At 43.0% G+C, this 17,703-nt stretch overlaps 1 protein-coding gene across 2 annotated transcripts in view; it reads right to left on the bottom strand.

Annotated features, from left to right (window-relative positions):
- Positions 1-1,817: 1,817 nt before the first annotated feature.
- The window catches only part of Shq1 (SHQ1, H/ACA ribonucleoprotein assembly factor), a 102,489-nt gene continuing 86,603 nt past the window's right edge, over positions 1,818-17,703 (bottom strand). The window contains exon 11 of one of the 2 annotated variants that reach the window (XM_027428974.2): positions 1,818-3,199. In XM_027428974.2, the coding sequence (XP_027284775.1) occupies positions 2,683-3,199 (517 nt within the window). In that variant the 3' untranslated portion in view covers positions 1,818-2,682. The remainder of the gene's footprint in view (positions 3,200-17,703) is intronic. The other variant, XM_027428975.2, reaches the window with a different exon arrangement.

Here is a 17,703-nt window from a genome sequence, read left to right as displayed (position 1 = left end):
ACAATGGAGTACTACTCAGCAGAAAAAAAACAATGGAATCTTGAAATTTGCAGGAAAATGGATGGAACTCGAAGAAACCATTCTGAGCGAGGTAACCCAATCACAAAAAGACAAACATGATATGTACTCACTCATATGTGGACCTGCTTTATGATACACAGTAGTGACCATGCTTTATCAGAGCTATTTTTACTGATGTTGCTCAGATTGGTTTCCTCCCAGATGATGACTGAGAAACTAATTAAAAAAAAAAAAAATGGTGCCAAGTACCACAAGAGTAACAGAACTGTGCTGTCTTCTGGGATTTTGTTTTTTACTTTTTGTTGTTGTTGTTTGTTTTTTTGTTTTTGTTTGTTTTTTGTTTTTTCAAAATGGAGTGTGCTGGATGTCTCTACAATTTTGTTCAAAGGACTACAGAACCTGGAAAAGCTGTTGCTGCTATTGATGCATAACATATTGCCATTATTGCTCTTTTTATATAAATATAAATATATACATATATATATAAGCAAAAAAATAAAATAAAATAAAAAATATAATAAAAAATAAAAATTAAAGGGATGGGTGGTGGCGGCGCATGCCTTTAATAATCACAGCACTCAGAGGTAGGTGGATCTCTGTGAGTTCCAGGCCAGTCTGATCTACAAAGCTACACAGAGAAACCCTGTCTGGAAAACCCAATAAATAAATAAATAAATAAATAAATAAATAAATAAATAAATAAATGAAAATTAAAAAAAAAAAGTCAGGGGGTGGGGTAGAGGCAGGCAGACAGACACACAGACACACAGACACTGAAAGACTACTCTCAGGAATATAAACACTGGGCAATAATGGACCCCAGACCAAGCTCTGCCCTAGAATGAATAAGTACAGAAGCCAGATCCAGTACAAACCAGTACAAATCACTTAGTTGAATCACTAAAGAAAGATAAAAAAAAATATTTGCAGGAATGCAAACCCAACACCCAGCAAGATAAAACCTAGAGTTTACCAGCTGATCAAAGCTGATAAGGCATGTAAAAAAGCAGGAAAACATGACTCATAATGAGAACTTGTATCCAAACCTTATAAAGAACTCTCAAAACTAAAATGTAAGAAAATAAAGTACCCTTTAAAAAATGGCAAAAGATTTGGACACTTGTGGAGGATATGCAAGTATCAAACAAGTCTGTGAAAAGAGCTCAGCACAACATATCTTTTATTTTGTTTTGTTTTGGAGACAGGGGTTCTCTGTGTAGCCCTGGCTACCCTGGAACTCACTCTGTAGACCAGACTGGCCTCAAACTCAGACATCTGCCTGCCTCTGCCTCATGAGTACTGGAATTAAAGGTGTGCTACACCATCACCCAGCTCAGCACAGTAAATCTTAAATCAGTAAACATAGCTCAGAATGAGGCTGCAACTCCACACTTGTTGGAATGGTGAACACTAAGGGGCTGGCAAGATGGCTCAGGGGAAGAGTGCTTGACACCAAGCCTGATGACCCAAGCTCCATCTTTGGAATTCACTTGGAGGAAGGCAAGAACTGACTCCTGAAAGTGGTTCTCTGACCTTCAATTTCACACGCACGCATGCATGCATGCACGCACAGTAACTAAATAAGCAAATGTAATAAAAGATGAAAATACTAAGTAGCATTGAGCAATTGAGAAAATGGGAACACTTACCTACTGATGGTATAAACTAGTCATTCCAAGCTAAGAGTGAAAACAATTCCACAATCCGGTAAAATGTTAAACATGTCCCTATCACATACTCAGCCATGTCACACTGATACTTACATAGGAAAAAGGAAACATACATGTGCACAGAGATTTGTACCCAAATGCTCACACAGCTTTATTAACAGTCCAAACACTAGCAGCAACTCAAATGTCCACCAGTTGGTGAATGGACAAACCCATTCCAAGAAATGGTCTTCACACCGACTTGGCATACAATAGCACACATAACAATCCCGCAATAACTATGTGCAGTGAAAACAGCCTGGTCAAAAGAGCACTCCAAATGCTTCGGTTTAAGCTAGTGGACTACATACAGCACAGCACATCAGAGGCCGCTCAGGGGACACAGGTGGGTGGCATCTGGCTGGGAAAGAGAGATGTCAAATGGTCCAAAGACAGCTGGAGCTGATGGGGAAATTCATTATCCTGGTTGCAGTGAGCTTTTTGCCTAGTGTGCTCAGTTGTTAGTATTTCTCACTGTGCACACTTTAAATGTGAATATTACCTGTCAGGTGTCCTGCTACATCTAGAACAGCGGTTTTCAACCAGTGGGTCTTGACCCTTTTGGGGGTTGAATATCAGATAGCTTGCATATTACTTATAACAATAGCAAAATCACACTTATGATGTAGAAACATAATAGTTGGCAGGGGGTCATCACAACATGAAGAACTATATTAAAGAGTGACAGACTTAGGGAGGTTGAGAACCACTGGTCTAGAGCTTTTCCTAGTAGAACTATGGTCTTCATTAAAAAATCTTACTTACACCTTGGAAAGAATACTTTAGGATTTTATTTTTCAAACTGCAAAACAAAAAAATTAAAGGTATAAATTTTAGCTCCCTGAAAAGCAATGCCTATATCCGGGCAGAAAAAGTACACGGTGGAAATGAGAAATTCGATATCTACACGAGGGCAGAGTTGACCTAGTTCCCTGTGAGCCAATCACTCGAGTCAATCATGAGGTACCTGTCCCCTCTCTTCTCCATCCTGCATGCCACTGTGGCTCCCAGCACTGACATCAGGAGGCGTGGAAATCTGAAGCATGGTCCTCAGCTCATCCCCAACCTCCTCTATCAGAGGAGCCCGGGTCTGCCCTTGACTGACTTCACATTCCTGGCCGGCCACATTTCTGCAGAGCCCACTCTCCTTGATGAGCAGGGCGCTGCTATCCTCTTCCAAAAGGGGGACTTGCAGAGAAGTGAGCAGTGAGGGCTGCATCCCAACAAGCTCCTCTTGCTCTGAAGCTGAGTCTTCTGTGTCAGACGATGTGGTGCTGTCCGAGTCACTGGTCTCGGGACTGGAGCCTGGAGCTGGCTGCATGGGATTGCACTGGGCTGCCTTTTCGGCAGTTTCTTCCTCCTGGACAAGAAGTGCGGCAGCTTCTAGTTCTTGCAGCTCTAACCCCAGCTGGGCCTTACTGAGGGAGACTGCTTTCATGGCTTCTGCGAGGGCAGCCAACTTTTTGGACCTTGAAAATTATATTAAGACGAAAAATTAGGTCTGTTCACTAATCAGACTGGTGACAATAGGATATAAACACCACAAAGCTGGCACCCTCACATGGCACCAGGACAAATCCCAATCAAGTCACAGGTGTGTGTGTGTGAGAGAGGGGGGGGGAGAGAGAGAGAGAGGAGAGAGAGAGAGAGGAGAGAGAGAGAGAGAGAGAGAGAGAGAGAGAGAGAGAGAGAGAGAGAGAGAGAGAGCACACAAGGTACACAAGCAGTGAAGGAAGTGTGGATTTTCTATGATTTTAGAATGTGGAAAGCCTCCCACCCACAGGACAGAAGCTAGGGGAAGAGAAGCTTGATTCATTCAATTAAGGGAAACCCCACAATCCATCAAAACCAGGTCAAGTGGTTAATGCTAAAGATGGGAAAAATATGTTCAACTTAACATCACAGACAAGGGCCTACTCCAGAGGAATCCAACAGAAAACTGGACAAATGACACAAGCAGATGATGGAGCCTTAGAGTTGCTTACTGCTAAATCTACTAGGAATGAAATACCCACTAATTTAAAAAGTTCATATTTTGGGGCTGGTGAGATGGCTCAGTGAGTAAAGGCACGACGCCTGATGACCTGAGTTCCATCCTCTAGACACACATGGTAGAAGAATTGACTCCCACAAGATGTTCTCTGACCTCTACATGTACTCACACACCAAACAAACAAGGCTTCATTTCAGAAGAGCTGATGTGGACAAATACAGCACTTCCCATGGAAGCGCTGGCATGTGTCTGAGTCCCTCCCTCACAATAGTCCGTGTGCTCATGGGTTTCCACACTGACATGGTGGAGCAATGTCCGAAGATGGGCAGAGTGAGGAGAAGAAGGCGAGGGCAGCAGCATCATTGACAGAAGAAAAGCCCACTGCTTCAATGGGCATTTCCAGAGAGCTAGGAAGGGAGATGGCCTGCCAAGGTAAGAGGATTTCAGGCAGGCCAGGTGGAGCGAGTCAATGACTCAACAAAGGGACAACCTGTAGCTGCACCACATAGTCCAAATGGCACCTGCCCCCATAATCATCTATGTGAATCTTTATTTTTCCAGCAAGAGTATTTTACTTTAAAGTCATATGTTCATTTGATCCATCACCAAGATGGCTTCTTCTTCTTCTTCTTTTTTTTAAAGAGGGAAGGGTTTCCTGGAGGTTAAACCCATGGACTTATGCACTGCAATTATAGCCCTTGTGTTTTGAAAAATGGTCAGGTTACACAGCTCAGGGTGGCCCTAAACTTTCCTGGCCTCCAGTTGACTACTCTCCTGGCCCTAGCTCCTGAGTGGCGGGTTACAAGTGTGCACTACCATGCTCAGCTTCTATTCCTTTTTGTCCTACTTTCACTAGCTCAGGCTGGCTAGTGTCCTGTTAGACTGAAGTTCTAACAGACACTTTGAAGTCTACACAAGCATCATTCTAGACACCCCCCCTCCCCGCACCAGGAATACAGTGATTAAAATTTCAAAATAGCATGAGCCTAGAATTTGATGGAAAAGTTGGAGGAATGAAAATGGGGCTCACTACTCAATTGTTTCACACAGATAAGAGGAAAGTGGGGACACTATTTGGTGAGAAAAATCAAGTCGTGACAGGGAAGCCATTTTATTCTTCCAAACACTAGCATAATTAACATTGGTTCTAATTTGCTGTTCCTTGTAAGTTCTAAAATCCATTTCTGCAATGGTGCTACCATTTCAAAATATCAAGTTATCTAAGGGAGTTGGTGATTCCTTTTGTCACATTCAAAGCAGAACTGGATAGTTCACATCAAAAAAAGCTTTGTCAGTGACATTAACCAGCCAGACTCTTACAAGTGCCAGCCATTCTGATATTCTTAGTGAACACATATGAGTCCTTGGCCGAAGTCATGTCTTTTATGTGTAAATGAGGAACATCTCACATGCTCAGAATGCATTTGTTAGACTGAAGAGAATCAGTACTTAATGGACTTGCCAAGTGGATCATACTGTTATATAAAGTCACACCCCATACTAGATTTTCTTAGAAGCTGATACAAACACAATCCTACCACATAACTGTAAAAATAGTTTATTCTTTATACAATTGTGACATAACATCCCAATTGGAGGATTTAAAAAATTATAGATTGCTGACAAATTGTAGTAAATTAATTTGGGGCTGGCCATCTCACCAGCCCCAAAATATGAACCTTTTTAATTAGTGGGTATTTCATTCCTAGTGGAAGTATAAATGTAAGAGCTATAAGCACACACCTCTGACACAGCTAAACTGATACCTTGCCCCCAATTACTTTACATTTAGTGACTAAGTTTTGGGGGGTGGTACTAAAAAGAACCCAAAGACCATGAAACAGCCAAAGTGCAAAAAGAGCCTAAAATGCACTAGGGGGTGGGACTCAGGCATAAACGAAAGCCTACATCCTGTTTCTTGTTGTAGAGCTGTTGTCTAAGTGATCAATCAACTTTTCACCACTTCCTGCACTGGCAGGTCTATTGTAAATCTCATAGTAAACAACTAGGTTTCATTTCCTCTGCCCAAACCCAGGCCTGCTGGGCAGGATGCTCTGAGGCTGTGGCCATCACCTGCTAATGCAGGCCAGGACGTGTGAGTGAGGCAATTGAGACAGTTCATACTGGACGACAGACAGCAGGACACCTCATCTTTTATAGGATTCTGTCCCTCTGCCCCATACAATGTCTTAGTTAAGCAACGGTACTTTTTAAAGGGCACTAATTCTGCCATGTCAGATTCCTTTCTAGTGGAAATTTAGAAACATTTCTAAACTTCAGGGCCCTCTGCCACACACACACACACACACACACACACACACACACACACACACACACACACACACACACACACACACACACACACACACACACACACACACACACACACACCATTTACTTGCTTAGTGTATGTAGTGGTGGAGGGTGCCTTGGTGTGTACAGAATTCAGAGGACAACTTAAGGGAGTTGGTTTTCTCCTTTCAGGGATTGAACTTGGATGTCAGGTATGGTGCTAAGTGTCTTTAACTGCAGAGCCACCTCACTGACCCCTGCCCTAAACCCATTTTTATAGCCTAATCTAAAAGGTAGTACACAGGGCTTTAAGTAGAAGTTGCCGAAAAAGTCCTACCTTGCTCTGAGAATTGCCATGAAAGACAAATACCATCAGAGTGGAAGCCATTTGCAGCTCCGTCACAAACACTGATGTCTGCCCCATCCCTCAGGGGATGCTGAGTATAAGTTGTTTAAGCCATGCCAGCCTGAGCAATGAAATAACTTCCTGTTCAGTTTCCAACTAGATTTTAAGGCACTCTGTGGCATGATGAGAAACATCTAGTCTGTGGATTGGTAGTTTTTTGAACCCTCCACTCAGAGCTGCCTAGCACCCGTAGCTAGCGGTTCCTCACAGTTCTGGAGGCTGTGGGTGCAGAGTGAAGGTGCTGACAGGCAGTTTGTTCTGATGCTCCTATCCTTAGCATCTGGCATGGCTGGAAGTGCTGGAGCTCTGTGGCTTACTCTAGATGCACCATTCTGAGCTCATACCCCATCACCATGCTTCTCTTTGTTAACTTCCCACATGCAGAAACTTGAAGCAACTTTCAAGTTGCAAAGCAGGGCTTCCTGCTGTCTGTTAACAGGCAGACTCACCAAGAATTTAGTCCTATCAAATGTGTCTGCCCCACCCTACCACTTAGAGTTGAGCTGGTGTTCAGGGCTCCTTTACCGCATGCTTGAAGACCCCTGTGACTTCCACAGCAAGAGCTGCCCCTGGGCAGGGCTCACAGTTCCAGTGAGCAGGGCTCTTCCCTCTTACTTGCTCTCCTTCAACTGCTTACCAGTCAGTTGTAGCAGCGATACAAATTATTTAATGTTTGAGAAAGAAAGTAAAAAAATTTCAATGTGGGGCTGAGGAGGCGGCTCAGTGGGTAAAAGCACTTGCTGCATAAACACGAGCGAGCCCCTGAATCTGGCTTCCTAGTAAAAAGTTGGGTGCACCAGTAAGCACCTCCCACTCCCCATAGTAGGAGGCAGAAACAGTTAAAGTCGGGGCCTTTGATGGTCAGCAAATCTAAACAAAACAGAGCTCCAGGTTCAGTGAGAGACTTTGTCTCAAAAAATAAAGCAGAGAACAAGTAAATAAACAAGAGAACAAGGACTCCCAAACTCTACCTCTGGCCTCCACACACCCATGCCAGGGTGAGCACATACAGTATACACATTTCAGTACTATTAAGTCCTATGAAGATGTCAACTTGTCTGATGTCATGAGCTTAGAAAAACTATCATGAGAACTGAGTGAATCCTTAAGTCAGGATCAAACCTTTCTCTACAGACACGGTAGGAGCCACTTTTCCAAGGTCCTGGCAGTAAAGAGCTTTCATCTTCTTGGAATGTCAAAGTATAGGAAAATCGTAAAAATTAAGAACAGATCTACACATTCCACACATAGAGTTATAAGTATACAGCCATGTGACAATGTAAGAATGCTTTAAGTGCTTTTTTAAGTGTTCTCAGGACAATCTTACAATCATCCATTGTCTTTTTATTTCTTTAGGCTCTAGTATTTAAAAATGGTAACGAATGCATAAATGCTCATTAGCTCACTGTATATGCATATATGGTACAGTGGATTCAAATGGGGAAGAGGAATAAAACCTTTAAGCGGCATTGTCAGATTATGAGGGCAAGCAGATCTAACAAGGACTGGACCACACCAAGGGGCCAGGGAAAGGGACAAAGCTCCTTTTTGCATAGGTTAGAGAAGGGCTTCCTGGGCCCTATCCTTGGGCAGGCTCTGTTCACAGTGATATGCCTCATTAGCCCATTCAGGCCTCACAGCAGCCCTCAGTGAGTAAGCCTCTCCAGGCTGCCAGTGAGGAATCTCAGAGCCCTATCCAGTGTGGACTGAAGGAGAGAGGAAAGGGCACTGGGGGTGGGGGTGGGGGGCACAGAGGGAGGCAGACTGATTAAAAACAATTTCTGGTACCACACAGGAAATCAGCTAACAATATATGAGCTAAACCAAATAGCTGGTCAAGTTCAAAAAACAAAACCCACCTATCTTTGTAGGCTAGAAAGGGATACAGGAGAATGGGGCTCTCCAGCCCCCTTTCCTCTCTGCAACTACCCCACAACCCCACAAAGCACAGCATGTGGAAATGCCAGACTTGAACAATTCTGAAAATACCTCACATTTCATCTAATCAAAGGGGCTCAAGGTAATTAATGATGGCTGTCTGAATTCAGTTACTATCAAAGTGGCCACTGACAAAATGGGAGTTGGAAAGTACTGCAGGTTGAACCCTGCTCCACAAAGATATGACAACATCCTCACCTGGAACCTGTGAATAGGACCTTGTTTAGACATAGTTTTTGCAGATATCATCAAGTGGCAAAGAGCTGAGGTCACATTGCATTATGGTGAGGCTCTAATTCAATGACTTCACATTGAGTGGTTCACAGTGAATGGTTCCGTTTACTGCATCTTATAACCAACTGGCAAGGTAGAGGAAAGTGTACCCAACTTTCCCCAGTATCTTCCCACTTCACAAGCCTTGCCAGCTACTTTATTAGTCATGTTAATGCTGCCATGCTGTTTTGTAAGCTGTCTTTTAAGGCACCTTAAAAAGATCCGTAGGACTTGATGTTCAGTCAAAATACTCTCCATAATAATATTTACTAAAGGAAGTCACTCACAGAAACAGTACTTTCATTATCTCAGTTACAGAAAGTGCAAAACTAGGCTAGTGAGAAGCAACAGTGCAAGTACAAGGGAGTGGTGCTAGGACAGCACAAGGTAGACTGCTGGGAGTTTCTGAGTCACGTCTCAGGGTTGGGACAGTGACTACATAATGTTTCGCCTTATTAAAAAGCTTATTATGTATACTGAGAGTCTGCTCAGACCTCAATAAAAATGAACTTAAGACACTCCCTCCCCCCATCCACTCCTGCCAACACCTTCCTACCTATGAGTCCTGAAAAAGAAGCCTCCACTTCTGGAGGCTGGTATAGGAAAGTGGCTGGAGCCAGAGTCCTAGACACAGCTCCCAAGTTCATGGGCAAATGTCAGACCTCTATTACTAAGCTCTCATCCCAAACTTCTTTCTAAAAGACAAGGCACCTGCTCCTAGACCCAACATGAAGCTTCATTCTCTGCCCAGCTGTACAGAGTAGCCAGAAGGGTCTTCTCTGTACAAGTCCACAGCCTGTGCACACCAGCGGATTCCGACTGTCAGTCACAGCATTGTCCCGGGCCACTTTAGATGTGTCTGAAGGCATTTGCCACGGCTTCGGACCTACAAAGCTACTTTAGTATTTTCTGAATTAGAACACATAACAAAAAACAACAACAAAAAAACCAACAAAAAAACCAACTTTAATACTGTTTCAAATTCAGAGCTGGGTGGTGGTGGCTCACGCCTTTAATCCCAGCACTCGGGAGGCAGAGGCAGGAGGATCTCTGTGAGTTCAAGACCAGCCTGGTCTACAGGACAGCCTCCAAAGCCATAGAGAAACTCTGTCTCAAAAAAAAAAAAAAAATACTGTTTCAAATTCTCAAATAGCTCTCTTAGCCAAATATGGGTCATTAGGAATCACAGTTTACTTGTACAAATATTTAACCAAAGTGAACAGCACCTTTTAACTTGTATACTACAGGGATAAAAACCTTACTTCCTCAAAACAGATAGTTTATGTGTATGTGTGTGGCTTGTGTATGTATATGCACATGTGTGCCCATATGTATGTGCAGATATCAGAAAACCTTGGTTGTCATCCTCATCTTGTTATACTTAAAAATAAACTTTTAAGATCTATTTTATGTGTAGGAATGGTTTGCCTGTGTGTCTGTCTATGTCAACTCATGAATATCTGGTATTCACAGAGGCCAGAAAAGGGTGTCAGAAAAGGGAGCCTGAATGTTTGTGAGACACCTATGGGTACTGGGAATTGATTTCAGGTTTTCTGCACGAGCAAGTCTATTAGCTGCTGAGTCTTCTTTCCAGTCACTTTTGCTTTCTTTTTTGAGACACAGTCTCTCACTGGCCTGGAACTTACCAAGTAGTGTAGGCTGATTAGCTAAGAAGCCCCAGGACCACCCCGTGCCCCCCACCTCCGCCACCTTTGCTTCCTCAACACTGAAATTACAAGCACATGCCACTGACTCAGCTTTGTTTACAAGGGTCCTGGGGATCCACCTCAGATCCTCATGCTTGCAAGACAAACATTTTACCTACAGAACTATCTCCCCAGTGTAGACAGTCCCCAAGGGTATAAAAGATAAACTATTTCACAAAGCACCTCCCCAATCAAAGGCCACTGTATCAAATGCCCAAGTCTTTATGTCACTGCTGTAAGGGCCAGGTGAGGATGACAGTTATCTGGTCGACCTCAGCTGCTAGACTGCTCACTTCCATCCAGTACATCTATGGTGTTTTCCATGAAAGAGCCTGGTCTATCAAACACTTCTTTGTGAAACAATAGCTGCTTTAGCCATTTGAGTTAGAGTTTTTTTTTTTTTTCCAAATGAATTCTGAAATTCAAGGGATTACTTTATCAATAATATGTACCAGTATCTACCAGTACCCGTATTTATACACCTAGTAGACATATGGACTCAAGCATATATTTTTATGTATTTATAACAAAACATTTAGTCAGATTGTTTTTAAAAATGATTTTTAACTTTTATTTTGTGTATGAGTCTCTTGGCACTTGGGAGCCTGATATCCACAGACGCTGGAAACTCTTAGCTACTGAGACACCTCTCCAGCCCCTTGTTTTTGAAGCTCCCTCTTCCTAGCATTCTTATACCCTGTGTGATGTACCTCGGGAGCTACACCATCAGAGTGTATCACTGATGCCTGTATCTCTTCTGGACATTTCCTCATGACAAAGTTTCTACAGCAAGTCCCTACATTTGACCAAAGCTTGTCTATATCTTACGTGGAAACAGACCTAGCTGAGTTTCCAGATTCTGACACTCGATAACACTACTTTAGGGTACTGGACTATATCATTCCACAACTAACTTATCTAAGAAACCAAGTATAAAAGACAAGGAAGGAAAGTTTTATTCTCAGCCACCAAGATACTTGGAGTAGAGTTCAGCATGTGTACTGGTGGAGGTCTGTGAGGGGCATCAAAGGCAGACTCTTTAAGAACTGATGCTGTTGTTAACATGCACAGTCCTAGACCCTGTCAACAGAACATGCAAATTGTCTAAGACAGTTCTGAGATTTATTTATTATGATCATGTGACCTCAGAGTAAGACCCCATTAGTTGGCTGGACACTTCATCCCTTACTCTTCAAAACTTACAAAGGACTCTTCTATAATTAGAACTGGAGAATTGCCAACATGTCCCTGTCAGACCCAAATCAGTATCTACAAAAATCACTGATTGCTAAAAATAAGAATGAGAGAGTGGCTGATATATTATTTCACTAAGCCAGAGATGCAAACAAAGTACAACTTAAAACCCCCACAGTGAGATGCTTTTAGCCAAACCGAATGGTAGTGAATGTTCTTCAGGAACTGGATGTTAAAAGCTAGTTATGATGGTTCCAAATGATGGTTTCAAAACGCTTGCTGCCCAAGTGCTGTCCCCTTCTTATGTCTTGTCTGAGTCCAGGTGGGTTTCCTCTTGGGCCATCTCACTCCTTAGAGAAAGCTAGCCCCACATGGAGCAGTTTACAAAAAAGCAGGGAATGCAGTCGGTTGGCAGGGAGCACAGAGCTTGGCTTTGATCACAGCTGCAGGCCCCACCTGCTTCAAAAGGCAGCAACCACACAGCTCTCTCACTCCCTTGCTCAAAACCACAAGAAATCAGCTGCGATAAGCTGACAGGGAAAACATTACACAAACTGCTGACCCTGCTGCAGGCAGGGAAGAGCTGCCTCTGCTTGGCTTTGATTTTCCTAAGCCTGAGCCTGAGGGAGAGACAGTAGGACTTTCTTCTTGCCTAGTGCTCCTGATGGCAAGGTACATTCAGATGGAGCCTGGAGGAATACCAAGTGCAGAAGAAAGAGAAATAAATAAATAAACAAAACAAGAACATGGGCTAAATGCAGAGGCAAGCCGTTGTCAGCAGCCAGGAAGGAAGATCACAGCACTACTCAAAGGCAACTAGGTTTTACAGGTTTTTGTTAAAATACACAGGGCTGGGAGCCCTGGCAGTGATCTTTGTCATGCTGCTGTCCTGCTGTGTGAGGCAACTACATATATAAGCCTGGCTTACACTTTTTTTTTTTTCCTGGTGTTGTTCCTATTATTTAATGTGCATTCAAAGAATCAAACAGCAACAGAGCCAGGGAGCTGGACACCAAGCAATCATAAGCAGCAGTTTTTCTTTTGGCACACACACATTCAGGTTGTTCCCTGCACTGTGCGAAGCCTCTTTGAGGCTAATGGCCAGCCACACTGTGCCTTTACGACACAGCTCAAAATGAACCATGAGGCTGGCCGGTACAACCTTGTTCTGATTCCCCTAAGCCCTCTACAGTCCTGCTGTGGCTTCCAAAGCCCATTCCACTGTAATGTGGTCACTGCTGCCAACCAGGTGCCACAGGACTAAGATCCAGAATTTGCTAGGCCCTGACAATCCAGAAGTGCCACAAGCTTGCCCAGTCACAGTAAACTGTATCCAGTGTCAGAGCACCGACCCACCAGGCCAAGGCTACAAACTGTGGCCCACAGAAACCAGACAGATGGAGTCTCATGGGCAGGTGGGTTCTGGACAGAATGGAAAGCACTTGCACCTCATAATAGAGACAGCTGGCCCCAGCTCCAGCCAACTGTTACCACGTGAGGATGGGACAGCAACTGCAGAACTCCACGATTAAAGAGCCATTATAAATCCAGACTTTTACATAAAATCTTCCATTTTTTAAGTGTGAAACCCAATTTAAAGTTCCTAAAAACATAGGGAGAGCCACCAAATGTGACCCAAGGCAACTAGCTTGCAACCTTTATATTTCCTTAGCTTCATCTTCTCAATTCCCTGCCATTTTCTGTGTGCCACAGCATGACTGCCCTAACTGTCACAACATGCTGCAAGTGCTGGCCCTGCCTAGCCCGTCTCCCCTTCCCTTGTTGTGCTAAGTCACACCTACCACCTATCTTCAAGACTAAGCCCAGTGTGCCAGGCTGAGTGCCTGTCCATAAATGACTGTCTTCACTATCTCCTGTCCTGGGCAGTGAGCTGGAGTCATCTGCAAGTTCTCCAGTTCTGCCCTCTGTGTATCTTGTCTCTCCAACTAGAACACATGCTCTGTAACAGACACTGCTTCAGATTCTCTACCAACAGAATGTAGAGCTTGTCTGGGGTTTTGTCCTTTGGGATACTCCAGAGGGACTGGCTGACCACAGCTAGGCAGTTAAGACCTCAGGCCCCGACATCAAACAGGCCTGGGCTGCTTGATCTCTCTGAGTCTCAATTTCTGTACTTATAACCTAGGGCTATAATAAAATGGGACATAACCCAAATGCCTAAGCAGCCCATGAGAGGAAGAGAGAATGTATATAAAGCACCAAGCCCAACGCCTGGCATGCAGTAAGCACTTGATGAATGCTAGTTGTTACCATTATGGACTGATCCCACAGCTAAGCCAGCATGGCATCGGTACAGCTTGGTTGTTAGCATGCATTTATTGACCACTTACACTGTATGCCTAACTCCCCTATTTTAGAGATGGCTGAGGAGCACAGTTTAAGTGGCTGTCTACAGAAACAGCAGAGGTCTGAGGACTGAAAAGATGGCTCAGAGCTCGTAATGTTGTTCATGATGCCCATGGCCTTGCTATAGTATTCACAGTGGCGGTGTGTGTGTGTGTGTGTGTGTGTGTGTGTGTGTGTGTGTGTGTGTGTGTGTGTAACTCTGTGACCTCTGTGTGTGTGTGTGTGTGTGTGTGTGTGTGTGTGTGTGTAACTCTGTGACCTCTATCTTCCCAAACTGAACACAGGACTGGTTTTGTTGACCACAGCTTACATTAAGAGCCTAAGGGCTACTCTAGACCTGACTGTAGCTGAGAGGTCTCAGGAGAGAGGAGTCTGCTTCTCTGCCAGCCTGCCTTGGATTCTTGGTTTGTTGGATAAACTAAGAAAGGTAAGAAAAGGGAAACATATTCAGAAACTATCCCAAGATTACAGCTATCATGTGAAACACAAAGTTGTGACAGAGACTGACTGACAAAAATGTCTTGCTGATCACACAAACTAGAAAGGAATCAGAGTAATGTGTTCCCCCATTATCCAAGAAGACAGCAAAGAAGTGTTGTCTTGTTTTGACTTTCAGAGAGGCAAAGAAAAGATGAGACCACAGTCCAGAAGTGGTGATCCCCAGGAGTTGCTGGAAGTCATAAGGTGAGGCCACCTATTGGGGTAGCCTAAACCCAGGAACTCTGCATGTGACAATCTTCTATGGTCTCTTGATGGGTAACACTGGAACATGGAGTATGTGATCAATAAAGCTGACTAGGCTCACATTTGACCTGACCAGAGAGATTGACTGAATTTAGCTTGGCAGAAGACAGCCCCATTCTGATCTCAGCTTTCCTTTTTCAATATTCCATCTACATCTTAGGTAAAACAGAATGTTCATTCTAACTTCTTCAGACAAGAAACTCTAATTCTTCAGTCTTCCAAAGCTTGTCCTTACACCTGACACACAGTAGTGCTCTACACAAGATTATTGGTAGATCTGCAGTCACATTTACAACAAGACCTACCTGGACAAAGACTAAATGGAAGGATGGAAGGATGTGCCAACCCAGATCCAACAAAGGAAACTTAACAGGGACAGAGGCAAAGCCCTCCAACAGCCAGAACAGCAGAGGAATTGTGTTTAAGAGCAGTATCTCACCCAGACAGCAGGATTCTAGGAGTCTGGCTAAACTGCAAAGTAAGAGCAAACAAAATGTTAAGATTCCCAACATAAACACAGACTCTTGGTCTATGTTGAGAAAGTGATAGTCACCACAAAACAAGAGCAACTGCCCGTCTCTCTGGCCAAGCCTGGAGTGTCATATTCAATCTGGAGAATACTTTTAAGAAGCCCTGATTGAAAAGTGATAGGGGATGTCCTTCTGTAAGCTGTGAATATATGTTTCTCTTATTGGTTGGTGAATAAATGCTGAATGGCCAGTAGCCAGACAGGAAGTATAGGTGGGGCTACCAGACTAACAATTCTAGGAAGAGGAATCCAGAGAGTGAGTCTCAAGGGAGACACCATGTAGCCACTGAAGGAGTAACATGCTGTAGCATTACAGATAAGCCACAGCCTTGTGGCAATACATAGTTTAATAGAAATAGATTAATGATTAAGAGAGAGCTAGCCACTTAGAAGTCTAGCATCAGCCTAACAGTTTATAATTAAAATAAGCCTCTGTGTGTTTATTTGGACTAAACGACTGTGGGACGGGGTGGAACAGAAACTTCGTCTACAGAAAAGGGCCACACGGTACTGACCAAGTGGAGCTTGCTTCAGTAAGGCTTGAGATAGGCAAAGGTTGGAAACATGGGGCCTGGAAGAATGATTTAAAGGCAGAAAAAGGTGATTTCTATAGGGGCTGCATTACAAAGGACCATCTTTAAGGAAAGTGGTGCCAGTATTAGCTTCAAGTCTTACAGTGGAGAAATGACTTTGCTGGGATTGTCAGAGAAAGCCAAGACAAGATGCAACCTTTCTGGTAGGAAGAATAGAAGATGCAAGGGCAATGAACAGCGGGAGCTGCAGCCAGTTTGAGGGATGCTGAGTATATTTCCATAGTAGGAAAGAGGGTGTCTATCAGAACCAAGGGATCAAGCTTGGAGTCTAAGCTTTGATATTGCAACATGATGCTGTCATCTTCAAAGTTCATGAAATCAAGTTATATAAACAAAAAATTTTTAAAGTAGCTTCCTGATTTTTGTGTTGAGCCATGTTCACTGATATTCTTGACCACATGCTGCCGTAGGCAGTGGGATAGACACATGGGTGATGGACATGGCAAGCTTTTATACTATGGACAAGGAATTGCAGACACCTAAAACACAAGGCAGTTATGGTAAAAATGTCATTTTAAATGGCCAGGTTGGCATTATTATGGGAAAGACACAGGAGAGAAACCATGGCAGGAAGGAAAACAGAGGACACTACAGCAGGAAGCAAGACATACAGATCTGCATTAATGGGGACCTAAAGGAGGGATTTACATGAAAGAGAGGATAGGAAAAATGGAAAAGACTTAGTGATTGATTCAATATGGAGCTGGGAATCAAAGACAGGAACACATGACCGAGAGGAGCCAAACACCATAACCTACATAATGAGGACCAAAGCCCAGAACATCTAAAGAGTCCCGAGTTATTAATGCCTTTCAGCTTTACATCATGTGCTTGAAGTATAATTTTCACATACACAAAGTAAGATTTTGAAATGGTACTTGAATTTACTACAAATCAGTTGCCTAAAGTTTACTGAAATAATGTTTACAAAAAGTAAATCCAGTAAGAATAAAAAAAAAATCAGGTAAATGGCAATTGAAAGAACTGGAATGGGACATGATGTACATGCTTGTAATCCCAGCACCAGGAAAGCTAAGGCAGGAGCATCACAAGTTCAAAGCCAGCTTAGGCTACATAGCAAGTCTTGGCCTCAAATATATGAAGAAAAAGAAGAAAAGAGCTAAATCAGCCGCATCACTAGCAGACAAACAGTAAGACAAAAGCTGCTGTTAGTGATAGAAAGATCACCACAAAATGAACATTTAGCTCATCAGAGAAATGTAACAATTATAAACTATTATCACCAATAGCACATCTCTCCATACAATAAGAGCTGACAAGAGTGCCAACAAAGTAGGGGGTTTTCACATACCTCTTCAAATTCCAACCTGACAGGTGAAACAGCCAAATCAGTAAAGATAAAGAAAATCAAACCATCCAACTGACAAGCTAGCTCATTTGTATGTTAGACACACGGAGCACAGCAGCTAACAAACAGAAAATAAACATTGTTTTGGATAAATCTGAAAATTCATGAAAACTGACTATATGCTACATATAAAATTAACCTCAACCAATTCCCAAAAAATACCACAATCCTTTGACAGGAACAGAACTTTCAAAGGCAACAGCAAACACAATATTCTAAAAATCAGTATGTTTGGAAAGGAGAAACCCACACATTCTGTGAGTAAAAGCAGAAAATATTTAGAATTGAATAATGATGAAAATTCAGTGATTTCAAAACTTATTCACTAAGTATAAAGCCACACGCTAGAAGAAAACATACAGTCTTAAATAAAACAAGGCTTCCTAGTAATGGGTTAGTAAGTGCTGATATTACAAGCCAAGGAGGAAAATAAAGCAGAAAAACCCCAGAATGACACAGATAAAAGCTGAAAGCAATCACATAGAAGACAAAATCAGACAGGATTACCAGAAAGAGCTCTGATAAATGAGGCAAATACACCCTCCTTCTTGCAGCTTATCTTATAAACA

Source organism: Cricetulus griseus, chromosome 8, assembly GCF_003668045.3.
Source record: "Cricetulus griseus strain 17A/GY chromosome 8, alternate assembly CriGri-PICRH-1.0, whole genome shotgun sequence".
Taxonomy (NCBI): domain Eukaryota; kingdom Metazoa; phylum Chordata; class Mammalia; order Rodentia; family Cricetidae; genus Cricetulus; species Cricetulus griseus.
Note: the sequence above shows the minus strand (reverse complement) of the source record. Positions and strands in the feature narration are given on the sequence as shown.